The 22187-nt window shown below is 42.4% G+C and overlaps 1 protein-coding gene across 2 annotated transcripts in view; it reads left to right on the forward strand.

Moving 5' to 3' along the window:
• UCHL3 (ubiquitin C-terminal hydrolase L3) overlaps nucleotides 1–22187 on the forward strand; it is a 92358-nt gene that overhangs the window by 2010 nt on the left and 68161 nt on the right. For both annotated transcript variants that reach the window (XM_040341381.1, XM_040341382.1), the window contains one exon: nucleotides 18503–18631. In XM_040341381.1, coding sequence (XP_040197315.1) covers nucleotides 18503–18631 — 129 coding nt within the window. The remainder of the gene's footprint in view (nucleotides 1–18502; nucleotides 18632–22187) is intronic.

The raw sequence follows: 22187 nt of genomic DNA on the forward strand, positions 1-22187 counted from the left end.
CCTTGCAGAGAGGCTCTGTTGCAGGATCCAGTCTGATGCCCGCAGACAGGAAAGCGAAATCTAGAAGTGTGGTTACTGAGAAGGAGCTGCTAAGGAGTAAGGAATTTTCAGAGTGGCTTGTGACCACCCTGATGTTGGGTAGGAAGAGGGTGATGGGGACTATATACATGAAGGTCTAGAAACTCTTCAATAGGTGGTGCAGTGAGAGAACCTGAGTGCCAGAGCTCTACAGCGGTGTTAGATTTCCTGGGAACCAGGGCAGACAAGGGCTTGGCACACAAGCAGTATATTGCCAAAAGTATTGGGACACCTGCCTTTACATGAGCTTTAATGGCATGCCAGTCTTAGTCCGGAAGGGTCAATATTGCGTTGGCCCATCCTTTGCAGCTAAAATGGCTTCAACTTTTCTGGGAAGGCTGTCCATAAGGTTTAGGAGAGTGTGTGTAGGAATGTTTGACCATTCTTGGTAGAGTGTGTCTATGGGAATGTTTGACCATTCTTCAAGAAGCGCATTTGTGAGGTCAGGCACTGATGTGGACACAGAAGGCCTGGCTCGCAGTCTCCACTCTAATTTATCCCCAGGGTGTTCTGTCGGGTTCAGGTCAGGACTCTGTGCATGCCAGTCAAGTTCCTCCACCCCAAACTCGCTCATCCATGTCTTTTATGGATTGTGTGTGTGTGCGCAAATGTATGTAATTGCAGAAGGTAGTCCCACCCTAGTGGGTAAGTACTCGGGTGCTGCCCTGAAAGACGCCTTGGTAAAAACAAAAGTTGCTTACCATTAATGTCCTTTTCCAAAAGTCTTTCAGGACAGTAGCGACCGCCCACATGTTTGTTTTAAGTGTTGGTCTTTGGTTATGTTATTTTAAAAAAAAAATTGTTTACCTTGTGTCTTGAATGAATTAAAGGCTGGTTGTAAACAAATTTTAAAGTAGTTGTAAACCTCAGACATGAAATATGAACAAAGCATAGCCCTTTACAGTGTGTACGTGTCTCAATTAAAGCGGAGTTCCACCCTAAAGTGGAACTTCTGCTCATCTGATTCCTTCCCCCTCCAGTGCCACAATTGGCACCTTTCAGGGGGAGGGGGACAGGATACTTTTCCACTTCCAGGAGTCCGGGGCAGTGAAGTCATTGCGGTGCTCCCTCCTCCTCCCCTGGCCGCTGAGCCAATAGAATAGAGGAGCAGGCCTCGTGCATGCGCTGTAGGGTTCCCGGCATGAAGCCGAAAGGCTACACTGCTGGGTTCCCCTACCCGCAATGGCGGCGGCAGCACCTGACAGCTGACGGAAACGTTGGCTGCGGTGCCAACATCGCTGGACTCCAGGACAGGTAAGTGTCCTCTTATTGAAAGCCAGTAGCTGCTGGCTTTTAAGTATTTTTTTTTTTGGGCCGGAACACACCGCTTTAGTCTCATTTCTGTTTTCTGCCTTGTTACTCTTTCATAACTGACTTATGCTGATAAGTTTTCCTGAAACCAAGAGACAAGGTGACAGAGAGGGAGCTTAAGGTGATTGACAGCCTTATCTATTTTATGTGTGCTGTGTAAAGGGGGGTGTCCCTTCCCTCTAATCAACTCTCAGAGCTCTCCTCGCTGAACTGCAGAGTGTACCTTCAAATCCCCCCCCCCCTTTTTTTTTTCTGACAGCTCACACAAGCTTTATAAATTCTGGACTTGTAAAGAAGAGAAGACAACAGATAGACTTATGTAGGAGGATTTGTTTAATCTGTGTATCACCTAAAGCCAGTCACTTCACTGTGTATATCGAAGGGTTTACAAGCACTTTAGTGCGGGTTCACACTATTGCGAATTGGATGAGGGAACCCCGCATCCAATATGCAATAGCAGGAGAATGTTAATGGCTCTCTATGGAGCCGGTTCACATATCTCCCATGCGGCTCCGGTGCGAATTTGCACAGGAGTCCTGTGCGTCTTTTGGTCTGTTTTAGGTCCAAATTCAGCAAAAAATTCTGGCTAAAATTGGACCTGAAATAGTGAACCAGGACGCACTGGACCCCTGCTGGGAGCCGCGTCGGCATTAGGTGTGAATGGAGCCTTAAAGTTTGATGTGGCAGTGGCAGTATTTCCTGAGAAAGGAGAGGAACCTTCCCTCTGAAGTGCTGTTCTTAAAGGCTACTGGAAAATACGTTGCTGACTAGTGTACCCCCCCCCCCCCCCCAAATTATTCTACTGGCTTATAGCAAGCAGGCACCTACTAAGTGGACCTTAACCATTTCCAGTCTAAATATTTTGCTCTGGTTTATTCAGGGAATAATTATTTTTTTGCCAACTAATTTTTCTATCAGTGCTCCCATTTTATGATCTGATTTTACTCGCACCACCTCATCGTATGCTGTCTCAATGGGTGTAACACTTGATAGTCCGGTTTTAAAGTCGGCTCTGATTATTCATCATCTAATTCTGATTGTGTCCTTGGCCCATATATCTGCAGAATGCAAAACCTCTTATAGCTGTTCTCTGTATTGTAGTATCAAGAAAAGAAAACCAGTGCTGAGAGAAATAAGACTGTCATTGGTATACATCTTGTCAAAATGCTAGCTGCCCGGCTCTGTAGTTTCAGTACTACTGCTGTGCAACAAACAAAGCTGTTGGATTTGCATGACAGCCTGGAAGGCTCTTAACATTTCCTTGAATGTGTAAGTGAAGTATGTGTATGTATATGTGTGTGTGTGTGTGTGTGTGTGTGTGTGTATATGTGTATATATATATATATATATATATATATATATATATATATATATATATATATATATATATATATATATATATATATATATATATATTATACCTCTGGGACATTGTTTCGGTCCATCCGGTGCCGCCAGGTTGCACCTCAGTCTGTTCAGGAGCTCAGGAATGTTTTTTCAGGTGGAGGTGTCTGACATTTTTTTTCCTTACTCATTTTTTCTGACCGTTTTTTCACTAGTTTTGCATTTGGCTATGGTCCGTGTCACTACTGGTAGCACAAGGCGATACTTGGACCCTATAAAGGTTGCACAGGCAGTCCAACTACTCCAGGATGGCACATCAATATGTGCCAAAAGGTTTGCCGTGTCTCCCAGCACAGTCTTAAGTGCATTGAGGAGATTCTAGGAGACAGGCAGTTACACTAGGCGAGCTGGACAGAGTTGTAAAAGGTCCTAAACCCATCAGTAGGACCGGTATCTGCTCCTTTGTGCAAGGAGGAACAGGATGAGCACTGCCAGAGCCCTACAAAATGACCTCCAGCAGGCCACTGGTGTGAATGTCTCTGACCAAACAATCACAGACTTCATGCGGGTGGCCTGTGCTCACTGTGGAGCTCGATTGGCATTTTTCATTGAACTCCAGAATTGGCAGGTCTGCCACTGGTGCCCCATGCTTTTCATAGATGAGTGCAGGTTCACTTTGAGCATATGTGACAGACGTGAAAGGGTCTAGAGAAGCCACGGAGAACTTTATGCTGCCTGTAACATGGTGGTGGGTTAGTAATGGTCTGGGGAGGGATATCCATGGGGGGGGGGACGCACAGAACTCTACAGGCTACACAATAGCACCCTGACTGCCATTAGGTATCGGGATGAAATCCTTGGACCCATTGTCAGACCCTACGCTGGTGCAGTGGGTCCTGGGTTCCTCCTGGTGCACGACAATGCCTGGCCTCATGTGGCGAGAGCATGCAGCCAGTTGCTGGAGGATGAAGACATTGATACCATTGATTGGCCCCCCACGCTCACCTCACCTTCATCCAAAAGAACACCTCTGGGACATTGTTTCGGTCCATCCGGTGCCGCCAGGTTGCACCTCAGTCTGTTCAGGAGATCAGTGATGCTCTGGTTCATGTGCCATCCTTTCATTCCTAACACATCACCCAGTAAAAAAATATATAATGTTTGGGGGTTCGAAGTAATTTTCTAGCAAAAAAAACCTGTTTTAAACTTGTAAACACCGAGTCTGAAAAACAGGCTCGGTCCTTAGGTGGGTAAAGAGGTCACAAGTTTGCTATATACTGCTGATAAGAAAAGGTGTTTAAAAGTTTATATTTACCAAAATAATTACATTTTCATGTTCTGTGTACTGTGGGAGGCCAGATATAGTGAATGCAGGGTCCTGACTTTGGTAACACTTTAAGCAGTTGAAATAAATATGTTGAAGCTGTCTTCCTTGCCAAAGGATTTGTATTTCTGTCCACCCCTGCCACATAGCATAGCCTGACTTGTAACCTGACTTTTTCTGCTTCAGTTAAGAAACACGAGATCCATCTCCTTCTTGCCTGCAGCATGTGATGGGAAATCCTCTTTTCTGCAGGCCAAGTTTTCCACCATTCTAACAATCTACTTTTGTTCAAAAGTAACAGCTACACATGGATCCAAATTTGGCCGGTCCCAGCTGAATCAGCCAAATTTCGATCCATCTGTGGCCAGCTTTAGTTGACATCACAATGAAGTGCTTGTTTTTGAGTGTTTTAATAGATGTGTGTAACTTTCACCCAGGATTCACACGTATCTTCCCCCCCCCCCCCTCCTCCGGTGCTTCTACCGACTCACCTGAGAAATCAAAAATAAAAAATAATAAATCTGCGCTATCAAAATAACAAGCGGCTACATACAGTCCAGTGAAAAAGGAAAGCAATACAAACAGAAAAACAAAAAATGCAGCGCTGAAAAATAAAAAATAAACAATAATGTCTATATAAACACATATAAGTGTGAACAAAAATATAAAGGACTATAAATGGATGCAAATAGTCCTTAAATTGAAAATGTCAATCAGTGTGTTGAGAACACTGTAAGCATTGATTACACTCTCAATAAAAATAAAAGTCCATAAAAATAAACATGAAAGTAAAAGTGAAATAGTCAATCGAATGACAGTGATACGACACCCACGGTGATTCAGAATAAACTGAAATGTTAGTGATAACGCCCGCCACCATTGGAGGCTTACCGGATGCGATGGACCCTAGTGAGCTTATGCCCAAAGGATCAATAAAGCTTGTATATAGGTTGAATGGGAGGATAAACCAAACCACACCAAAAACGTACAGCCAGCAGACAACGATGAAGTATTCACTGGATGGCAGATGGAAAGGATAACGCCAGCTGGGAAATATCTCATGGAAGTAGAGGAACTTGCCCAGAGTATGTGGAGGAAAATAAAAGGCACATAGCGTAACTCCGCAAAAAAAGGGGAACTTTAATACTGATTAAAAACACTTACAGTTATGTAGGCATAAAAGGACATCAATGTAAAATAGTGCATGGCAGCAGTAGAGTCCCGACGCGTTTCGCTACAAATAGCATCGTCTGGGGTATCCAGTGAATACTTCATCGTTGTCTGCTGGCTGTACGTTTTTGGTGTGGTTCGGTTTATCCTCCCATTCAACCTATATATAAGCTTTATTGATCCTTTGGGCATAAGCTCACTAGGGTCCATCGCATCCGGTAAGCCTCCAATGGTGGCGGGCGTTATCACTAACATTTCAGTTTATTCTGAATCACCGTGGGTGTCGTATCACTGTCATTCGATTGACTATTTCACTTTTACTTTCATGTTTATTTTTATGGACTTTTATTTTTATTGAGAGTGTAATCAATGCTTACAGTGTTCTCAACACACTGATTGACATTTTCAATTTAAGGACTATTTGCATCCATTTATAGTCCTTTATATTTTTGTTCACACTTATATGTGTTTATATAGACATTATTGTTTATTTTTTATTTTTCAGCGCTGCATTTTTTGTTCACCTGAGAAATCGGCGAGTCAGAGAACAGATCTGCCGGCCCCAGTTCTTGACCATAGATATTTCCGGCGGACCATGAGTCTCTATGATCGTCGGCGGCCGGGCGCGATGTTATGATGTCACACCCGGCCTCTGCATTAAAAAAAACGGTGCCGCTTCAGCTAGGAAGCGGTGATCGTTTTTTATTTTAGGGTTCCCAGCCTAGAGGTGAAATATGGGGTCTTATTGACCCCATATCTGACTGTAAAGAGGTCCGATCAGGTCATATTCCTATTACAAGAATGTTTACATTCCTTGTAATAGGAATGAAAGTGATCAAAATTTTTAATTGTTTTTTTTTTTTTTTTTTTTTAAGTGCCCCTGTCCCTGTGTGAACGCATACACAAGTCCCGCCCACATATGAAAACGGTGTTCAAACCACACATGTGAGGTGTCACTGCAAACGTTAGAGCGAGAACAATAATTCTAGCCCTAGACCTCCTCTGTAACTCAAAACATGTAACCAGTAAAAAAATGTAAAGCGTCGCCTATGGGGATTTTTAAGTACCGAAGTTTGGCGCCGTTCCACAAGCGTGTGCAATTTTGAAGCGTGACATTGTTAAGTATCTGTTTATTCGGCGTAATTTCATCTTTCACATTATGCAAAAAAATTGGGTTAACTTTACTGTTTTTTTTTTAAAGCATGAAACTTTATTTTTTTCCGTAAATACCATGCGAGATAAAATGTTACAAGGACCGCCATTGTATTCTCTAGGGTCTCTGCTAAAAAAACATATATATTGTTTGGGGGTTCTGTGTAATTTTCTAGCAAAAAATGATGTTTACATGTAGGAGAGAAATGTCAGCATTGGCCTGGTTGTCAAGTGGTTAAAGATGTTTTGCTGAGTAAACGCTAAACATGTCAAGATTAAAAATTGTACTGGCTTGTGAAGTGGGGACAAACTACGGTACCTACATTTATTTATTTTATAGGTGACGCTTAAAAAAAAAAAACCTTTACAGGTTATCTGTGTAGAGTTATTTGTGAATAATGGCACTGGAATTATTGATTGTTGATTACAAACGCATGTCTGTATTTATATGTATGTGTGTGTGTGTGCACAGTGGTTGGGGTTGCTTTTTATAGACTGGTAAAATTTTAGGCAGGATGTTTTTGTACAGTCTGCGGTCAGCAAATGGTTAATTGGTTTCTTACAGTTAACCAAGATATCAGTTCAACAGCAGTGAGAGATCTATGATAGATTTATGTTATGTTTGTGCGATCTGGCCGTTTTAGTGGCCGAGCCGCGATGACATTGAAGCACAGTGCTCCAAATGCTGTATATTCAGAGCTCATTGTGCACCGGTGATGTCACTGGCTACTACAAATGTGAATATCTCCCTAACTGTGCACATTTAGGAGATATTCAATGTACATACAGGTAGACCTTATTATAGACTTGCCTGTAGGTAATACCAATATCAGGGCTCGACAAATCCCGGTGGCCATGGCGACTAGAAATGGCCTCCTGGTGACTTGGCTTGGAAGGTGGCACCATCTGGTGGTGGCCGTTGGTATTACAAGTTAAGCATTACAAGTTAAACAGCAATTCTAATGTCATTTTTCACAATTTCCACTGCCATCTTCTTCCCTCTAATTAGAACCCCCAAACATTATATATATATATTTTTTATCCTAACACCCTAGAGAATAAAATGGCGATCGTTGCAATACTTTGTGTCATGCCGTATTTGCGCAGCGGTCTTACAAGCGCACTTTTTTGGGAAAAAAATACACTTTTTAATTTAAAAAATAAGACAACAGTAAAGTTAGCCCTTTTTTTTTTTTTTTTTTAATATTATGAAAGATGATGTTACGCCGAGTAAATTGATACCCAACATGTCACGCTTCAAAATTGCGTCCTCTCGTGGAATGCCGACAAACTTTTACCCTTTAAAATCTTCATAGGCGACGTTTAAAAAAAATCTACAGGTTGCATGTTTTGAGTTACAGTGAAGGTCTAGGGCTAGAATTATTGCTCTCGCTCTACCAATCGCGGCGATACCTCACATGTGTGGTTTGAACACCGTTTACATATGCGGGCGCTGCTCACGTATGCATTCGCTTCTGCACGCAAGCTTGTCGGGACGGGGTGCGTTTTCTGGCTCCTAACTTTTTTAGCTGGCTCCTAGATTCCAAGCAAATTTGTCAAACCCTGCCAATATATAGAGTTTCAGTTTTAACAAAAGGCAACATTTTTTGTTTTGTACCTGTAGCATTTGATTATTCACATTATACTTATAGCATTATAGTTTACTGTAGCCTTTGAAGACAGGCATTATGAACCATAATTTGACTGTGTCATATTTTCATTATCATTACAGGGGTCTGTGTAGTTTATAATGGCAAGCAATTCAGTAAAAGGCTGAGCTATAAAAAGAAAATGTCTGCTCTTCAGCTAAACCCCTGTGCATCATAATAGGACTGCTCAGCTGTGCAAATCATAACCCACACCTTATACGTCAGTCTCGGTGACACTGCCAGCAGGTAGTGCTGAGACTCCCCAAGTCTGGCAGCTAACCAGGGATTAGTTCTCTTGTGTAATGCTACCGTGCCTAGACTTTCTCATCAGGCGCCTCTGTACACTGCAGACAGATATGCTCAGTTTTCACCTGTCTTATCATTGTGGGCTGATTTGATAGAATATTTGCTTTGAGATACAGTTTAAAATTTTAAATCCATTGAATATATATACAGTAAATATTTTTTTTGTTAGCTATTGATTTGTGTTAAAAATTTGTAGCAACTGTTCACGCAGTCGCAGAATAGATCATAGTGATACAGATATTGTACAGGATCTAGTGGTTAAATATGTACTATATTTATAACACTCACTTTTTTACCCTTAGAAAATAGAGGGTAAACTGTGCCTGCATGTTATACGCAGGAGGCTGTGGAACGTTTTTTTTTTTCCCTGAAACTTCCCTCTTAAAGTTAGGGTGCGTGTTATACGCCGATAAATACGGTATTTATTTCCTTTTGTTTGCTGATGGTGTACAAATTAGCCAATGCTATTTTCCTAGATTGGCTCTATGCTTATGTGGCAAGGGATTGTCTGAGAACCCAATGAACTTCTCTATGTGACCAGCTTTAGTGAAGTATATGTTCCTCAAAGGTTGCTGAAACAGACATTGGGGGTGATTTTACTAAAACTGGAGCGTGCCAAATCGGGTGCAACTGCATAGAAACCAATTCGCTTCCAGATTTGTTTGTCAAGTTTAATTGAACAAGCTGAAAGTGGTATTAAAGGTTTGTTAGTTAAAAAAAATGTCATGCTTACCTTCACTGTGCAGCTGCTTTTGCACAGTGTGGCCCCGATCCGTGACTTCTGGGGTCCCACAGCGGCTCTCTTGGCTCCTCCCCGCTTCAGATAACCCCCTATGGGAAACGCTCTCCCGAGTCCTGCATTTCTGCATTCCTGCATTTGGCGTCCACAGTCAGCCCCGCCCCCGGCATACGCGTCATTGGATTTGATTGACGGCAGCAGGAGCCAATGGCGGCACTGCTATCAATCTTTCCAATGAAGAGCCAGGGAAACATCAAGCGTGTTTTCAACGCAGGACTTTCCAGGGCTCAGGTGAGTAAAAGGGGGGAGGGGGGGGGGGCCTGGGGGGCGGTCACTGTCATATATTTTTTTTTTTTCATCCTATGCATTAAGGTGAAAAAATGTGAGGGTTTACAACCCCTTGAAGTTAGAAGCTGATTGGCTACCTTGTACAACAGCACCAGATTGTGCACTCTCCAGCTTTAGTAAATAAACCCCAGTGTCTACTGTGAAATCTGTCTAACAAAGCAGCCAAAAAATACTGTGGTTAAATCAGGACATATAAAAGTGGTTGTAAAGGCATATTTATTTATTTACCCCCCCCCCCCCCCCAATTCTTACTTGTGATCCATCTCTATCCAGCAATGTGTACAAATGACATGCCCATCCAGGGCTTTCCCTTCTAACTGGCTGAGACACAGCAGCAATGCCATTGACTCCTGCTGCTGTCAATCAAACTCGGTCAATCAGGACTAGAGAGAGGGATGGGGCCGAACCACGGCTACGTGTCTGAATGGGCACACAGAGCAGCGGCTTGGGTGCCCTCATAGCAAGCTGCTTGCTGCGGGGGGCATTCGACGGAAGGGACCCGAGAAGAGAAGGATCCAGGCTGCTTTGTGCAAAACTACTACATAGAGGATGTAAGAATAACATGTTATTTTTAAGGACAAAAAACACAAGACTTTAGTATAACTTTAAGTTGTTGCTGTATATACATTTTTTGAAGCATATACACCTTGCCAAAAATGCTGTTGCATTCAGCAGGCAGTACTGCCACCAAATATGACCCCTTCACGTAAATAGGGTTGCACCACAAGCTTGTCTAATGTAAGGAGGCGGCATGTTGCTTTCTCACTGCTTGAATGAGTGACTTGTATAGCGCTACACATGCGAACTGAATCGCCTCTAGGCGCTTTTTGCAGCCAGTGTCTTTCTGACGGGTGTGGTCATTTACCCCGTAGGATCTCGACCCGCTTGGGACACACAGTCGTACACACATATATACTGGGCCAATTTGGACAGGATCCAATTAACCTACCAGTAGGGTTGTCCCAATACCACTTTTTTAGGACCGAGTACAAGTACAGATACTTTTTTCAAGTAGTCGCCAATACCGATACTTTTTTTAAATGTGTCCCCAAATGCAGCCATGTCCCCCACATATGCAGCCATGTCCCTCTAGCCATGTCCCTCACATATGCAGCCATGTCCCTCTAGCCATGTCCCTCACATATGCAGCCATGTCCCTCCAGCCATTTCCCCCATACCTTTGCCCAGGGCTGTGGAGTCGGTAGATAAATGTCCCGACTCCGACTCCTCAGTTTTATGTACTTCCGACTCCGACTCCTCTGTATTAATATGCGAATGTATTTTATACATTCCTTGAGGGAAAGAAACGCAACCTACCACAGGACTACTGGCTGGGAAGCCAACAGTCTACTGTATTGCACAGTTTAAGCAAAAGACAAACACAATGAAAACAACGTTTTATTATTTTTTTTTATTAAAGCGGGGGTTCACCCATACATAACACTTTTTACCCTTAGATGGATGCTCGTTTTGTCTAGGGGAATCGGCTAGTTGTTTTAAAATATGAGCTGTACTTACCGTTTACGAGATGCATCTTCTTCGCCGCTTCCGGGTATGGGCTGCGGGACTGGGCGTTCCTATTTTGATTGACAGTCTTCCGAGAGGCTTCCGACGGTCGCATCCATCGCGTCACAATTTTCCGAAAGAAGCCGAACGTCGGTGCGCAGGCGCAGTATAGAGCCGCACCGATGTTCGGCTTCTTTCGGCTACTAGTGACGCGATGGATGCGACCGTCGGAAGCCTCTCGGAAGACTGTCAATCAAGAAGGAACGCCCGCTCCCGAAGACCCATACCCGGAAGCGACGGAGAAGATGCATCTCGAAAACGGTAAGTACAGCTCATATTTTAAAACAACTAGCCGATTTCCCTAGACAAAACGAGTAACCATCTAAGGGGAAAATTTGTTTTATGGATGAACTCCCGCTTTAATCAATCAAGTGGCTGGATAGTAGCAGCAGGCATAAACATCAGGAACAGGATCTTTACCAGTTCAAAAATACAAACCACATTATTTGGTTGTTTTAGAACAAAAACAAAACATAGGGCAGTGGGAGGATCCAGGAAGGGGCATTTGTTCTAAAACATGATTTTCCTAGGAGAATCCCATAGTCATGTTTAAAGTTTAAGCTAACAATCGGAGTTTACACGTTTTTATAGCCTTAGCTAAATGACAGCAGTTTTTCCAATGGTTTACAGCTTCAGTCATGAGCTATTGGTCCTCCATTCCCTTCACTTATACAAGTGTCTCACTCTCTAGTCCTGCAAAAAACATATTTATTTAATCCCTTATCAGTGAGAGGCTAGGTTACACATGGACGCTGCGTTCCCTGTAAAAGCAGAACACAACACTATGGAAAGTATAAGTATTGCAGCTCCTAATTGTGCGTTGCGTGCCATATAGTGAAGCACATGAAAAGCATGCTTCTTCATGGTCACTTAACGTGTTCGTTTTGCGGTTACGTGAGGCACTGCATGCATTGGTCTTTATTCTTACAGTAGAGAAGTCATTAATTATAACTTTTTGTGAATTGGGACATTTAAACTTGCTTTTTTTTTTTTTTTTATTCCAATCTAAATTTAGTAGGAGTCGGAGTCGGTGCATTGTTTGCCGACTCCAGGTACCCAAAATTTCCCCCGACTCCGACTCCTCGACTCCGACTCCACAGCCCTGCCTTTGCCGCCGAAAGCCGCCGCATGGAGAAAAATCACAGCATTCATTTGAATAGCTGTTTTGCCCGCGCGTATAGACACTCCCCCTTGCTCGGGATTGGACAGATCACGATCACCCATCCAATCCCGAGCAAGGGGGAGTGTCTATACGCGCCGGAACACTACAGCTATTCAAATGAAAGCTGTGATGTTCCCGCACGCCGTTTAACCCATGCGGCGGCTTTCGATGCGGCGATGCGGGGGGGGGGATAAGTATTCTATTTAGGTATCGGGGGTATTTGCGCGAGTACAAGTACTCCCGCAAATACTCGGTATCGGTCCCGATACCGATACTGGTATCGGTATCGGGACAACCCTACCTACCAGCATGTCTTTGGAGTGAAACCCATGCATACACAAGGAGAACATGCAAACTCCAGGCAGATGGTGTCGTGGTCAGAATTTGAACCAGCTACCATTTTGCTGCTAGGTGAAAGTGCTAACCACTACACCACTGTGCTTGCCAAAGGCCTCTGAAAAGCTTTCCAATGCTAATTGCTTTTCAGAGGTACAGCAGTAATAGCCGCTCATCCAAACTTGGCTTAACAGAGCAAATATGTTTACAGTTCTTTTGGCTTTTGTCATGTGAATGAAATTAGAGAGGCTGGAGCAGTAATTTTTTTTTTTTTTCTACAAGAAAGGTATTTCTATGCATGTATTAGACCCGCAAGATTAATCGTTTATGCATGTAGTTCTTTTAGATCAAAGGAATGAACTTCGGTCTGTAAATTGGGTCTTCTTCTCTTTCTTCCTCCCCTCTCCCTCAATGAAGGAGAAAAATTGCTTAATTTACTGACAGAGGAACTGAGGGGTGGGGGAATACACAGCAGTGATTAAATACCACCAAAAGCTCTATTTGTGTGAAGAAAATAATACAAATTTCATTTGGGTACAGCGTATTAATTGTCATTCAAAGTGCAACATCGCTGAAAAATGGCTTGGGCAGGAAGGGGGTGCTCGGTAGGCTAAAGTGGTTAAAGAGAACACGAGTGAGCAGGCAAAACGCACTTTTATTTCTTATGGGATTCATATTCAACTGTAGGTCATAACAGAATGGCACAATCCTAAAACAAAACCTGGCAACAAATGAAATGACACCTGTTCAAAAGTCTGCATACCCCTTAGTTCTTCATGCTGTGTATTGCCCCTTTTAGCATCAATGACAACATGCAGTATCATGGACATTATTTGTATATTTCTTCATGCGATATGCTTTTTCGCCACAAGATGGCTCCATCCTTTTCGATACACATTTCTACAGATAGATTCCTTTCCGTTCAGTATCCAGCCCTCACTACTTTGCCCTCACCTAAAATGGCGATGGAGCACTATATAAAGGCCTGCGTGATGACAGGGAGGCAGCAGCCAATCCCAGACAAAGTCAACATATGACGAAACGCGTAGGTGTGGCCTGCGTCCTGACGTCATCACGCATTTCGATACGAACTGACCTAGGAAAGGAAAAAAGAGGACGCCGAGATCCCGTTCTTATACCGCACATGGTGCATTGCATTGGGCTCGTTTTTCATCATATTCCTGTAAGTGCAATATATTTCTTTTACATTAAAATTGCATTGCAATACTGCACTATGGGCCTCTTCTCTTTTGTATTTGAGACATCCATCCGCTCTGACTGATTGCATCTGACCTGAGGCAGCTTCAGCACATAGTCGTTTGGGTGACTCTAAGGCCACGTACACACGGCCGAGGAACTCGACGTGCCAAACACATCGAGTTCCTCGGCGAGTTCAGCCCTGAAGCCGCCGAGGAGCTCGGCGGGCCGAGAGCTCCCATAGAACAACGAGAAAATAGAGAACATGTTCTCTATTTTCTCGACGAGTTCCTCGGCGGCTCCATCGGGCCGAAAGTGTACACACGACAGAGTTTCTCGGCAGAATCCGGCTCTGACCGAGTTTCTCGCCAAATTCTGCCGAGAAACTCTGTCGTGTGTACGAGGCCTCAAATAACCCGTGCTCAGTCTGACCACCGCTTGTGGTCAGTACGTCTGGTAAGGAGACTACATTTCTGACACTCGGGTGTACTCTTGGTTGAAGGTGGTGCATTTCTCACGTTACCCTTTATAAGAAGACTTTTTGGAGTTCATTGCTCATGAATGTTTTTTTGATATATATTTTTTTGGGACTATTATATGGACATTCACTACTATTTTTATTTTTTGAGTTAAGACATAACTTTTCTTCCTTTTATTCACTCACTGTTTTCATGGGTGGTCGATATCAGATGGTCACCACACATCTTGATTTTTGGATATATTTATACTAACTTAGTCACTCATGGCACTTATCAGTTAGCATTATATTATTTGTTTGTATCTGATAATTTCATTTTTGTCATACTCAAATTTATATTTGTCATAGCCAATCACGGAAAAATTATTGGTCTATAGAGTTTCTATAACATTATTTATTCATTTTATTTTTTATTTTGGTAGCAATATCATTTTTTTCACATACATCGGTTTTGCGCTGTACCTCATCTTTTTCCACAGCCCTTTGTAATAGTTGTCTTTTAGGCCCTGAACTCTTGCAGGTGGGGAGGCTGCCCATTCATCTTGGCAAAATGCCTCCAGGTCATGCAAATTCTTTGGTCGTCTTGCATAAAACGCACGTTTGACATCTCCCGAGAGTGGCTCGATGATATTAAGGTCAGGAAGCTTTATTTTGGTCTTGTCACATTGGATTACAGTGTGCTAGAAGCTGTGAGGCCTGTCAAAGTGTTTTTGAGCATAGGGTAACAGGGCTTTTTTTTTTGGCATTGGCTCAGTAAAGGCTTCTTCCTGGCAACTTGACCATGCAGCTCATTTATGTTCAAGTATGGTTGTATTGTGCTCCTTGAAACAAGCAATTTTTCCAGAGAAGCCTGTATTTCTCCTGAGTTTACCTGTGGGTTTTTCTTTGTATCCCGAACAATTCTTTTGGCTGTTGTGGTCGCAGACTTTCTTGTTCTACCTATCCTTGTCTTATTCTCAAGAGATCCCAAATTTCCCACTTCTTAATAAGTGATTGAACAGTACTGACTGGCAATTCAAGGCTTTGGATATCTTTTTATATCCTTTTCCATCTTTATGAAGTTACATTACCTTGTCACACAGGTCTTTTGACAGTTCTGCTCCCCATGGCTCAGTATCTAGCCTGCTCAGTGCATCTACATGAGGCCTAACACTGACTATTCACAGGCAATAATTGCAATTTTTAAAAAGCCTCAGATGTAGGAAATTAACTTTTAATTGCCCTTTAACCGTGTGTGTGTGTGTGTGTGTAATCTTGTGGGTCTGGGCTTTTTGGGTGATTTCTGTTATAATGGTTTAAAAAGGAGCCAAACAACTGTCTGATAATAGCTTGGTATGATCCCTATACTTGCATAAAAGACAACTTTTTGGAATGATCAGTCATATTTTCAATATCCGTGCCGAAATTTCCCGATTTCTGTCGAGGTATGCAAAATTGAGCACAACTGTATACAACGAAGGCCAAAAATATTGACACCCCTGCATTTGTCAGATAATGCACCTTTTTAAACCATTAGGCTTCATTTCCACAGGCGTTTTTACAGCCACTGTTAGGCTTTTTTACAGCTTAAAAACGCCTGTCCATGTTTATTTTGTAAAAAAAATAAAAAAAATAAAAAAAATTTTTGTGAGCTGCAGCTTTAAAAATGCCGCGGTCGCGTTTTTGAGCATTTTTTAACGTCTGGCGTTTTTACAGCTCTACTCTGGAGCTTCAGAACGCCCTGGTCCTGCGTTTTTTTTACAGCTCAAAAACGCCTATGCCATTTGCAGCTCAAAAACGTCTATGTGGGCATGATGCCATAGAATAACATGGACAGGCGTTTTTAGGCTCCATTCACACCTAGGCGTACAGGCGTTTTTACAGGCGATTTTTACCGACGTTTTTGTTGCGCGTATATGCGCGCGTTTTCGCACAGTGGCGTTCGACGTTTTTGTACTTTGTCTTTTTCCATATTAGCCAATAAGAAAAATGATCATCCCTGACATCACTTGTTGCTCTCCTAGGAATTTGTTATTCCTCTTCCTGGGATTTCAGCAACACAGGCGTCAAAACGCTTGTACAAGCGCGTGTTTACGCGCAATACGCGCGTATCAGGCGTTTTACATTGACTTCAATGTAAAAAAAAACGCTCAAATACGCGCATATCGCGCGCTAGGAGCGACAAAAAAGGGTCCGGAACTTTTTTGAGCTACAGGCTACAGGCGTTTAGGCGTTCAGATGTGAACCATCCCCATTGCCTTTCATTACTTTTAGGCTCCATTCACACCTAGGCGTTTTTACGCCTGTAGCGCGACGCGCACAAACGCCAGAGGGACGAAAAGTAATGAAAGGCAATGGGGATGGTTCACATCTGAACGCCTAAACGCCTGTAGCCTGTAGCTCAAAAAAGTTCCGGACCCTTTTTTGTCGCTCCTAGCGCGCGATATGCGCGTATTTGAGCGTTTTTTTTTTTACATTGAAGTCAATGTAAAACGCCTGATACGCGCGTATTGCGCGTAAACACGCGCTTGTACAAGCGTTTTGACGCCTGTGTTGCTGAAATCCGGAAGAGGTATATTCACCCAGGAAGAGGAATAAAAAATTCCTAGGAGAGCAACAAGTGATGTCAGGGATGATCATTTTTCTTATTGGCTAATATGGAAAAAGACAAAGTACAAAAACGTCGAACGCCACTGTGCGAAAACGCACGCATACGCGTGCAAACGCGCATATACGCGCGACAAAAACGTCGGTAAAAATCGCCTGTAAAAACGCCTGTACGCCCTACGCCTAGGTGTGAATGCAGCCTAAGTCCCTCTGGCGTTTGTGCGCGTCGCGCTACAGGCGTAAAAACGCCTAGGTGTGAATGGAGCCTTAAGCTGTAAAAAACGCTCAGAAAAGTGGCTGTAAAAACGCCAGTGGAAATGAAGCCTTGTAACGGAAATCACCCAAAAAGCCCTGACTCACAAGATCTCACACACACACACACACACACACACACACACACACATGGTTAAAGGGCAATTAAAAGTAAATTTCCTACATCTGAGGATTTTTAAAAATTGCAATTAGTGCCTGTGAATAGTCAATGACTGTTAGGCCACAAACAGCAGGGCCGGAAATGACGTACGTTGGTTCCTGTGAGGTGGAACACACGCCACGGACAGAGTGCGGTGGGAGCACGGCAGATCCCCAGACTACCGATTTAGAGCCAGCAGCCCCAGTGCCGGGATAGGCACTTTTAAATGTGAGTAGCCATTTGGCTAAGTTTTATCTTTGCTCATTTTTTTAATAAACAAAATTACGCTATGGATGTTTCCATTGTTATTTCATATCCGGCTGAGACCTTTAAGGAGGAAGTTGCCCAATGTCTCCATTTCAGCCTATGTGAGCAGGCATTATCCTGCATAAGCTCTCATTGACTCTCTTTTTGAGTAAAGGAGTCAATGTGCTCTGGTAAGCAGATTACTTATCCAGTCACTTTGGGTGTTTGTTCAAGTTTGGTGAAGGATCACTTCTCTATCAGTATATAACAGCAAGCACAGAATGGACGTTTGGTGTTTTATGGACTTATTATCATAATATTTTTTTTTTTTTTGTGCTTAAAGTGGAGGTTCACCCAAAAAATAAATTTTTAACATTAGATTGGGCCTAATTACGGGAAGCAGAATCGGGTGTTTTGTTTAAAATCAATGCAGTACTTACTGTTTTACAGATAGATGTTCTCCGCTGCTTCTGGGTATGGGCTGCGGGACTGGGCGTTCCTATTTGATTGACAGCCTTCCGACCGTCCAGTTTCCGAAAGTAGCCGAACGTCGATGCGCAGGCGCCTTATAGAGCCGCACGACGTTCGGCAACTCGTGACGCGCTGTATGCGACCGTCGGAAGGCCGTCAATCAAATAGAAACGCCCAGTCCCGAAGACCATACCCGGAAGCGGCGGAGAATATCTATCTGTAAATATTTTTTAATCATATGTTAATGTGTTGTGCACATTTGTTTATTTGATAAGGATTAGTGACTTCAGGAGTGCAGTCCTATGATTTTCATTGTTATTTTTATTAATTATTAGCGCCCTCTATCCTTTACCCTGCATGTTAGAGTGATTTCATTTTTTTTTTTTTTTTTTTTTTTTTTTCACACATTAAAATGGATTACCTCCTTTTGAAATGCTAGTGTCAAAATATGCCCAAATGGTGACCTTTTTTAAATAAAGGTTTGCATTGTTTTTAATGTATTTTGTGTTCCACTGTTAATATATGGTTGCTTAAATCAAATCATAGGCAGATGTGTTTTTTGTATATAGGTTGTGCATAGTATAGTCTCTTCAGGTTTGTTTTTTGTTTTTTTTCCCATTTCTGCAGTTCCTCAAACAACTGGGTGTTGGCTCCAGCTGGCAGTTTGTTGATATCTATGGCCTTGACCCTGAGCTCCTGAGCCTGGTCTCACGACCTGTTTCTGCTGTGCTATTACTCTTCCCTGTAACCGAAAAGGTGAGGAAATGTTTACTTGTACTTTATTTCTAAACATGCTGCAATTATTTATCTTCTACTTTCTGCACATTCCATTTAGGGCAGATAGGTCATATCCTTCTAACATCTTAGTCTGTAGGGTTCAATATTGAGTTGGCCCAACCTTTGCAGCTAAAACGGCTTCAACTCTTCTGGGAAAGCTGTCCACAAGGTTTAGGAGTGTGTCTATGGGAATGTTTTGATCATTCCAGAAAAACATTTTTTTATGAGGTCATGCACTAATGTGGACGAGAAGGCCTGTCTCGCTTCTGGAAGAATGTTCAAACATTCCCCTCAGACACACTCCTAAACCTTGTGGAGAGCCTTCCCAGAAGAGTTGAAGCTGTTTTAGCTGCAAAGGGTGGGCCGACTCCATATTAACGCCTTGCCACCAAGCATACGCAGATATGCGTCCTCGGATTTTGGGAGTTATACCGGGATGATGCCCGCAGCTGCAGGCATCATACCGGTACTGTTGTTTAGAGCAGGCGATCGGCTTTCTGGTGATAACAACCGATGCAGCTAAAAAACGCTTGGTTGTTATCCCGGAGGAGCGGGAGGGAACACCCTCTCGCCACTCTGACCGGGCCGGGAGACCTGATCCAGAATGCGCCTCTTCCGGTGCCTAGCCACAGACTGGAACTAAGCCATAAATGGCTTTGTTCCAATCTCCTGACTGTAAACACGGAAGCAACGTTGCAATGTCACTTCCGGTTTACTTGGCTGCCAATGGCGCCGGATTTAAAAGAAATATACAGTATTCAGAATCTCAGTTTTTGGTGATCTGAATACTTTGAATTGCAATGTAGCGATTGGGGGGTCTTTTAGACCCCCAATCTCTCCATAAAGAGTACCTGTCACCACCTATTACTGTCACAAGGGATGTTTACATTCCTTGCGACAGCAATAAAAGTGATCAAATGTTTTATTTAAAAAAATAAATAAATACAATTTGAGAATATAAAGAGAAATAAAATAAACAAGCAAAGAAAATGCATATGGAAGTCGCACCCGCGTATGTAAACAGTGTTCAAATTACACGTGAGGTATTGCCAGGATCGTCGGAGCGAGAGCAATAGTTCTAGCCCTAGACCTCCTCTGTAACTCTAATCTGGTAATCATAAAAAAAAAAAAATTCAAAGCGTCACCTATGGAGATTTTTAGATACCGTAGTTTGTCGTTATCCTACGAGTGCGTGCATATATAAAGCGTGACATGCTTGGTATCTATTTACTCGGCATAACATCATTTTTTACATCATACAAAAAAATTGGGCTAACGTTGCGTCATCAGCACTGAAGCAATGGCACGTTGTGCGGTTGCTTCAGCTAGTGTGCCATTACCGGCCGCTAGTGCACGCATGCGCGGGAGTGGCTTCATCGCGTCCCTGGCCAATCAGTGCCGGAGCCTGCGATACCCGTAAGTAACTCCGGGAGCAATGTCGCCAGTCGGAGCAGTGTGCAAGGACCGCTGCGGGTGCTCATTAAGGAATAATTTTCGTTGTAAACCCCATTATGACAGGTGATACAAAAAAAAGCATGCTGCTGCTTCTACTAAACGTCTATATACGTTTTTTTGGTGCTTTTTTGCAGAAAAGCACTACAGTTCATTTAACGTTGTTTCCTATGGGACACGTTCACATCTATGCTTTTTTTTTTTTTTTTCAGCTGCTGCGTACTTGGAAAGGATCAAAGACTTTTTTAACGCAAAATGGGGCTTTTTTTTGGTTCAATAGACTTCAATGGAGAAGCTACAGAAAAGCATGTAGTGCGTTTTTGCAGCAATTTGTGTTTTTTAATCTGAAAAAATGCAAATTGCAGCAAAATCACGTGCACAAAAATCAAACTCGCTGCAGAAACAGATCAAAAGCAAACTGCATAGGTGTTTTGCTGGCCACACAGATCAATTTTCATACACAAAATCTTTGTACATTCGCTGAGTGAAAGAATATAATTTCTGAACGAAAACCACATACGCTGTCTGAAAACTTCTTTTGACCAAGAAGTTTTCTATTTCTGAATTTTCCTGTCACTGTGGTTAAAAACGAACGTCGATTTGCCCAACTAATAATTCGAATGTCTAACGAACATTCTTTAAAATTACGATTTCTGGGTCTGGTGCCATTTACCATATTCAATCACTAATGGTATATACAGTATATCTCTTCTGTCTGTTATTCTCAGAGTGGATTTGAGATTTTGCTCCCTAACCAAATACATAGAGTTAGTTCATTTATATTTTCCATTGAGATATTTAACAATAGCTTTTTTTTAAACTTTACATATTAACTAAATTATACACCACTCTTCTTTTTAATTTTATTAATCGATTATGAAAATAATTGTTAGTTGCAGCCCTAAATGATACTGTTTTCATTACTAAAATCTTGTATATAGTCCCTTATCATCCCCTCCAAGAGCTTGCATACTATTGATGTTAGGCTATCCTGGTCTGTAATTCCCAGGGATGTATTTTGCCCCTCTTTTTTGAAATCTTGGTGCTACATAGGCTTTTTCCAATTACCTTGTGTAATCTTTTTCAGAATCCTGAAGAGAATGTATACTATGGCCCATGACTTATGATAGTGTGTGTTTTTAAACTGTTTGTTCCCCATAGCATATAAACAGCCTCTCCCTTTAACTCAAGCTAGAAACCTAAAACAAAGGTTCTGACAGGACATGTAGAAGAAAAAAGGAAGCCCAAGGGCTAATGATGCGCTAGAACCAACTGTGAAGTCTTAAAATCACAGAATAACCAAAAAAAACAAGAGAATAATGACAAAAAGAAATGGATGCCAGCATCAAAAAGTCTAGTAGAAAAACTTAAACAAGATCTATATGCAAAAGTGAATGCAGCGCTAAATGACTGACTTAATAAAAAATTATATTAAAAAAAGTAAAATATTTATACCAGAGTCCCATCACATAACATTTGTGTGAAGATTTTATTTAAATTTTCTAAGATGGTGAATCCAGCTCTGCACACTCAAGGTGGTAAAAACACCCACAGTCTTGCCCAGCGTGAGGATTTAATGGTCTCCCTAGGACCTTGGTAGTGTCCAGCTAACAAATCATGGTGATCCAAACTGTCCCCTGGGGATGACTGAAGATCTTAGCCTTTTACCTACTCGCAGTTGCTCACACCTGACTCGACACTCTCTGGCGGATTTCAACTGGACACCCTGTATCCAATCCACCATGGCGACAATTACATTTTGAGCACCATGAGTTGTTAGCTGGCAACACTAAATCACTACCTGGAAGCTCCGGACAGACACTGCCAAGGTCCTAGGGAGACCATTAAATCCCCACGCTGGACGAGACTGCTGTGGCGGTCATCTCCATCTGGTAAGCGGCTAATTTTACCACCTTGGGTGTGCGGAGCCGTATTCACCATCTTACAATTTGTGTGAAGATTTTATCACGACTTTATTCTTACAATATACCCTCAATTTTGTGGATGGACATTATATAGACACTTATGAGTTTTCTATGTGGTGAGACTCTGCCTTGGTTTTATTATTCACTTTTTTCTTTTT

The sequence above is a fragment of the Rana temporaria genome, chromosome 2, assembly GCF_905171775.1.
Source record: "Rana temporaria chromosome 2, aRanTem1.1, whole genome shotgun sequence".
Classification (NCBI taxonomy): Eukaryota; Metazoa; Chordata; class Amphibia; order Anura; family Ranidae; genus Rana; species Rana temporaria.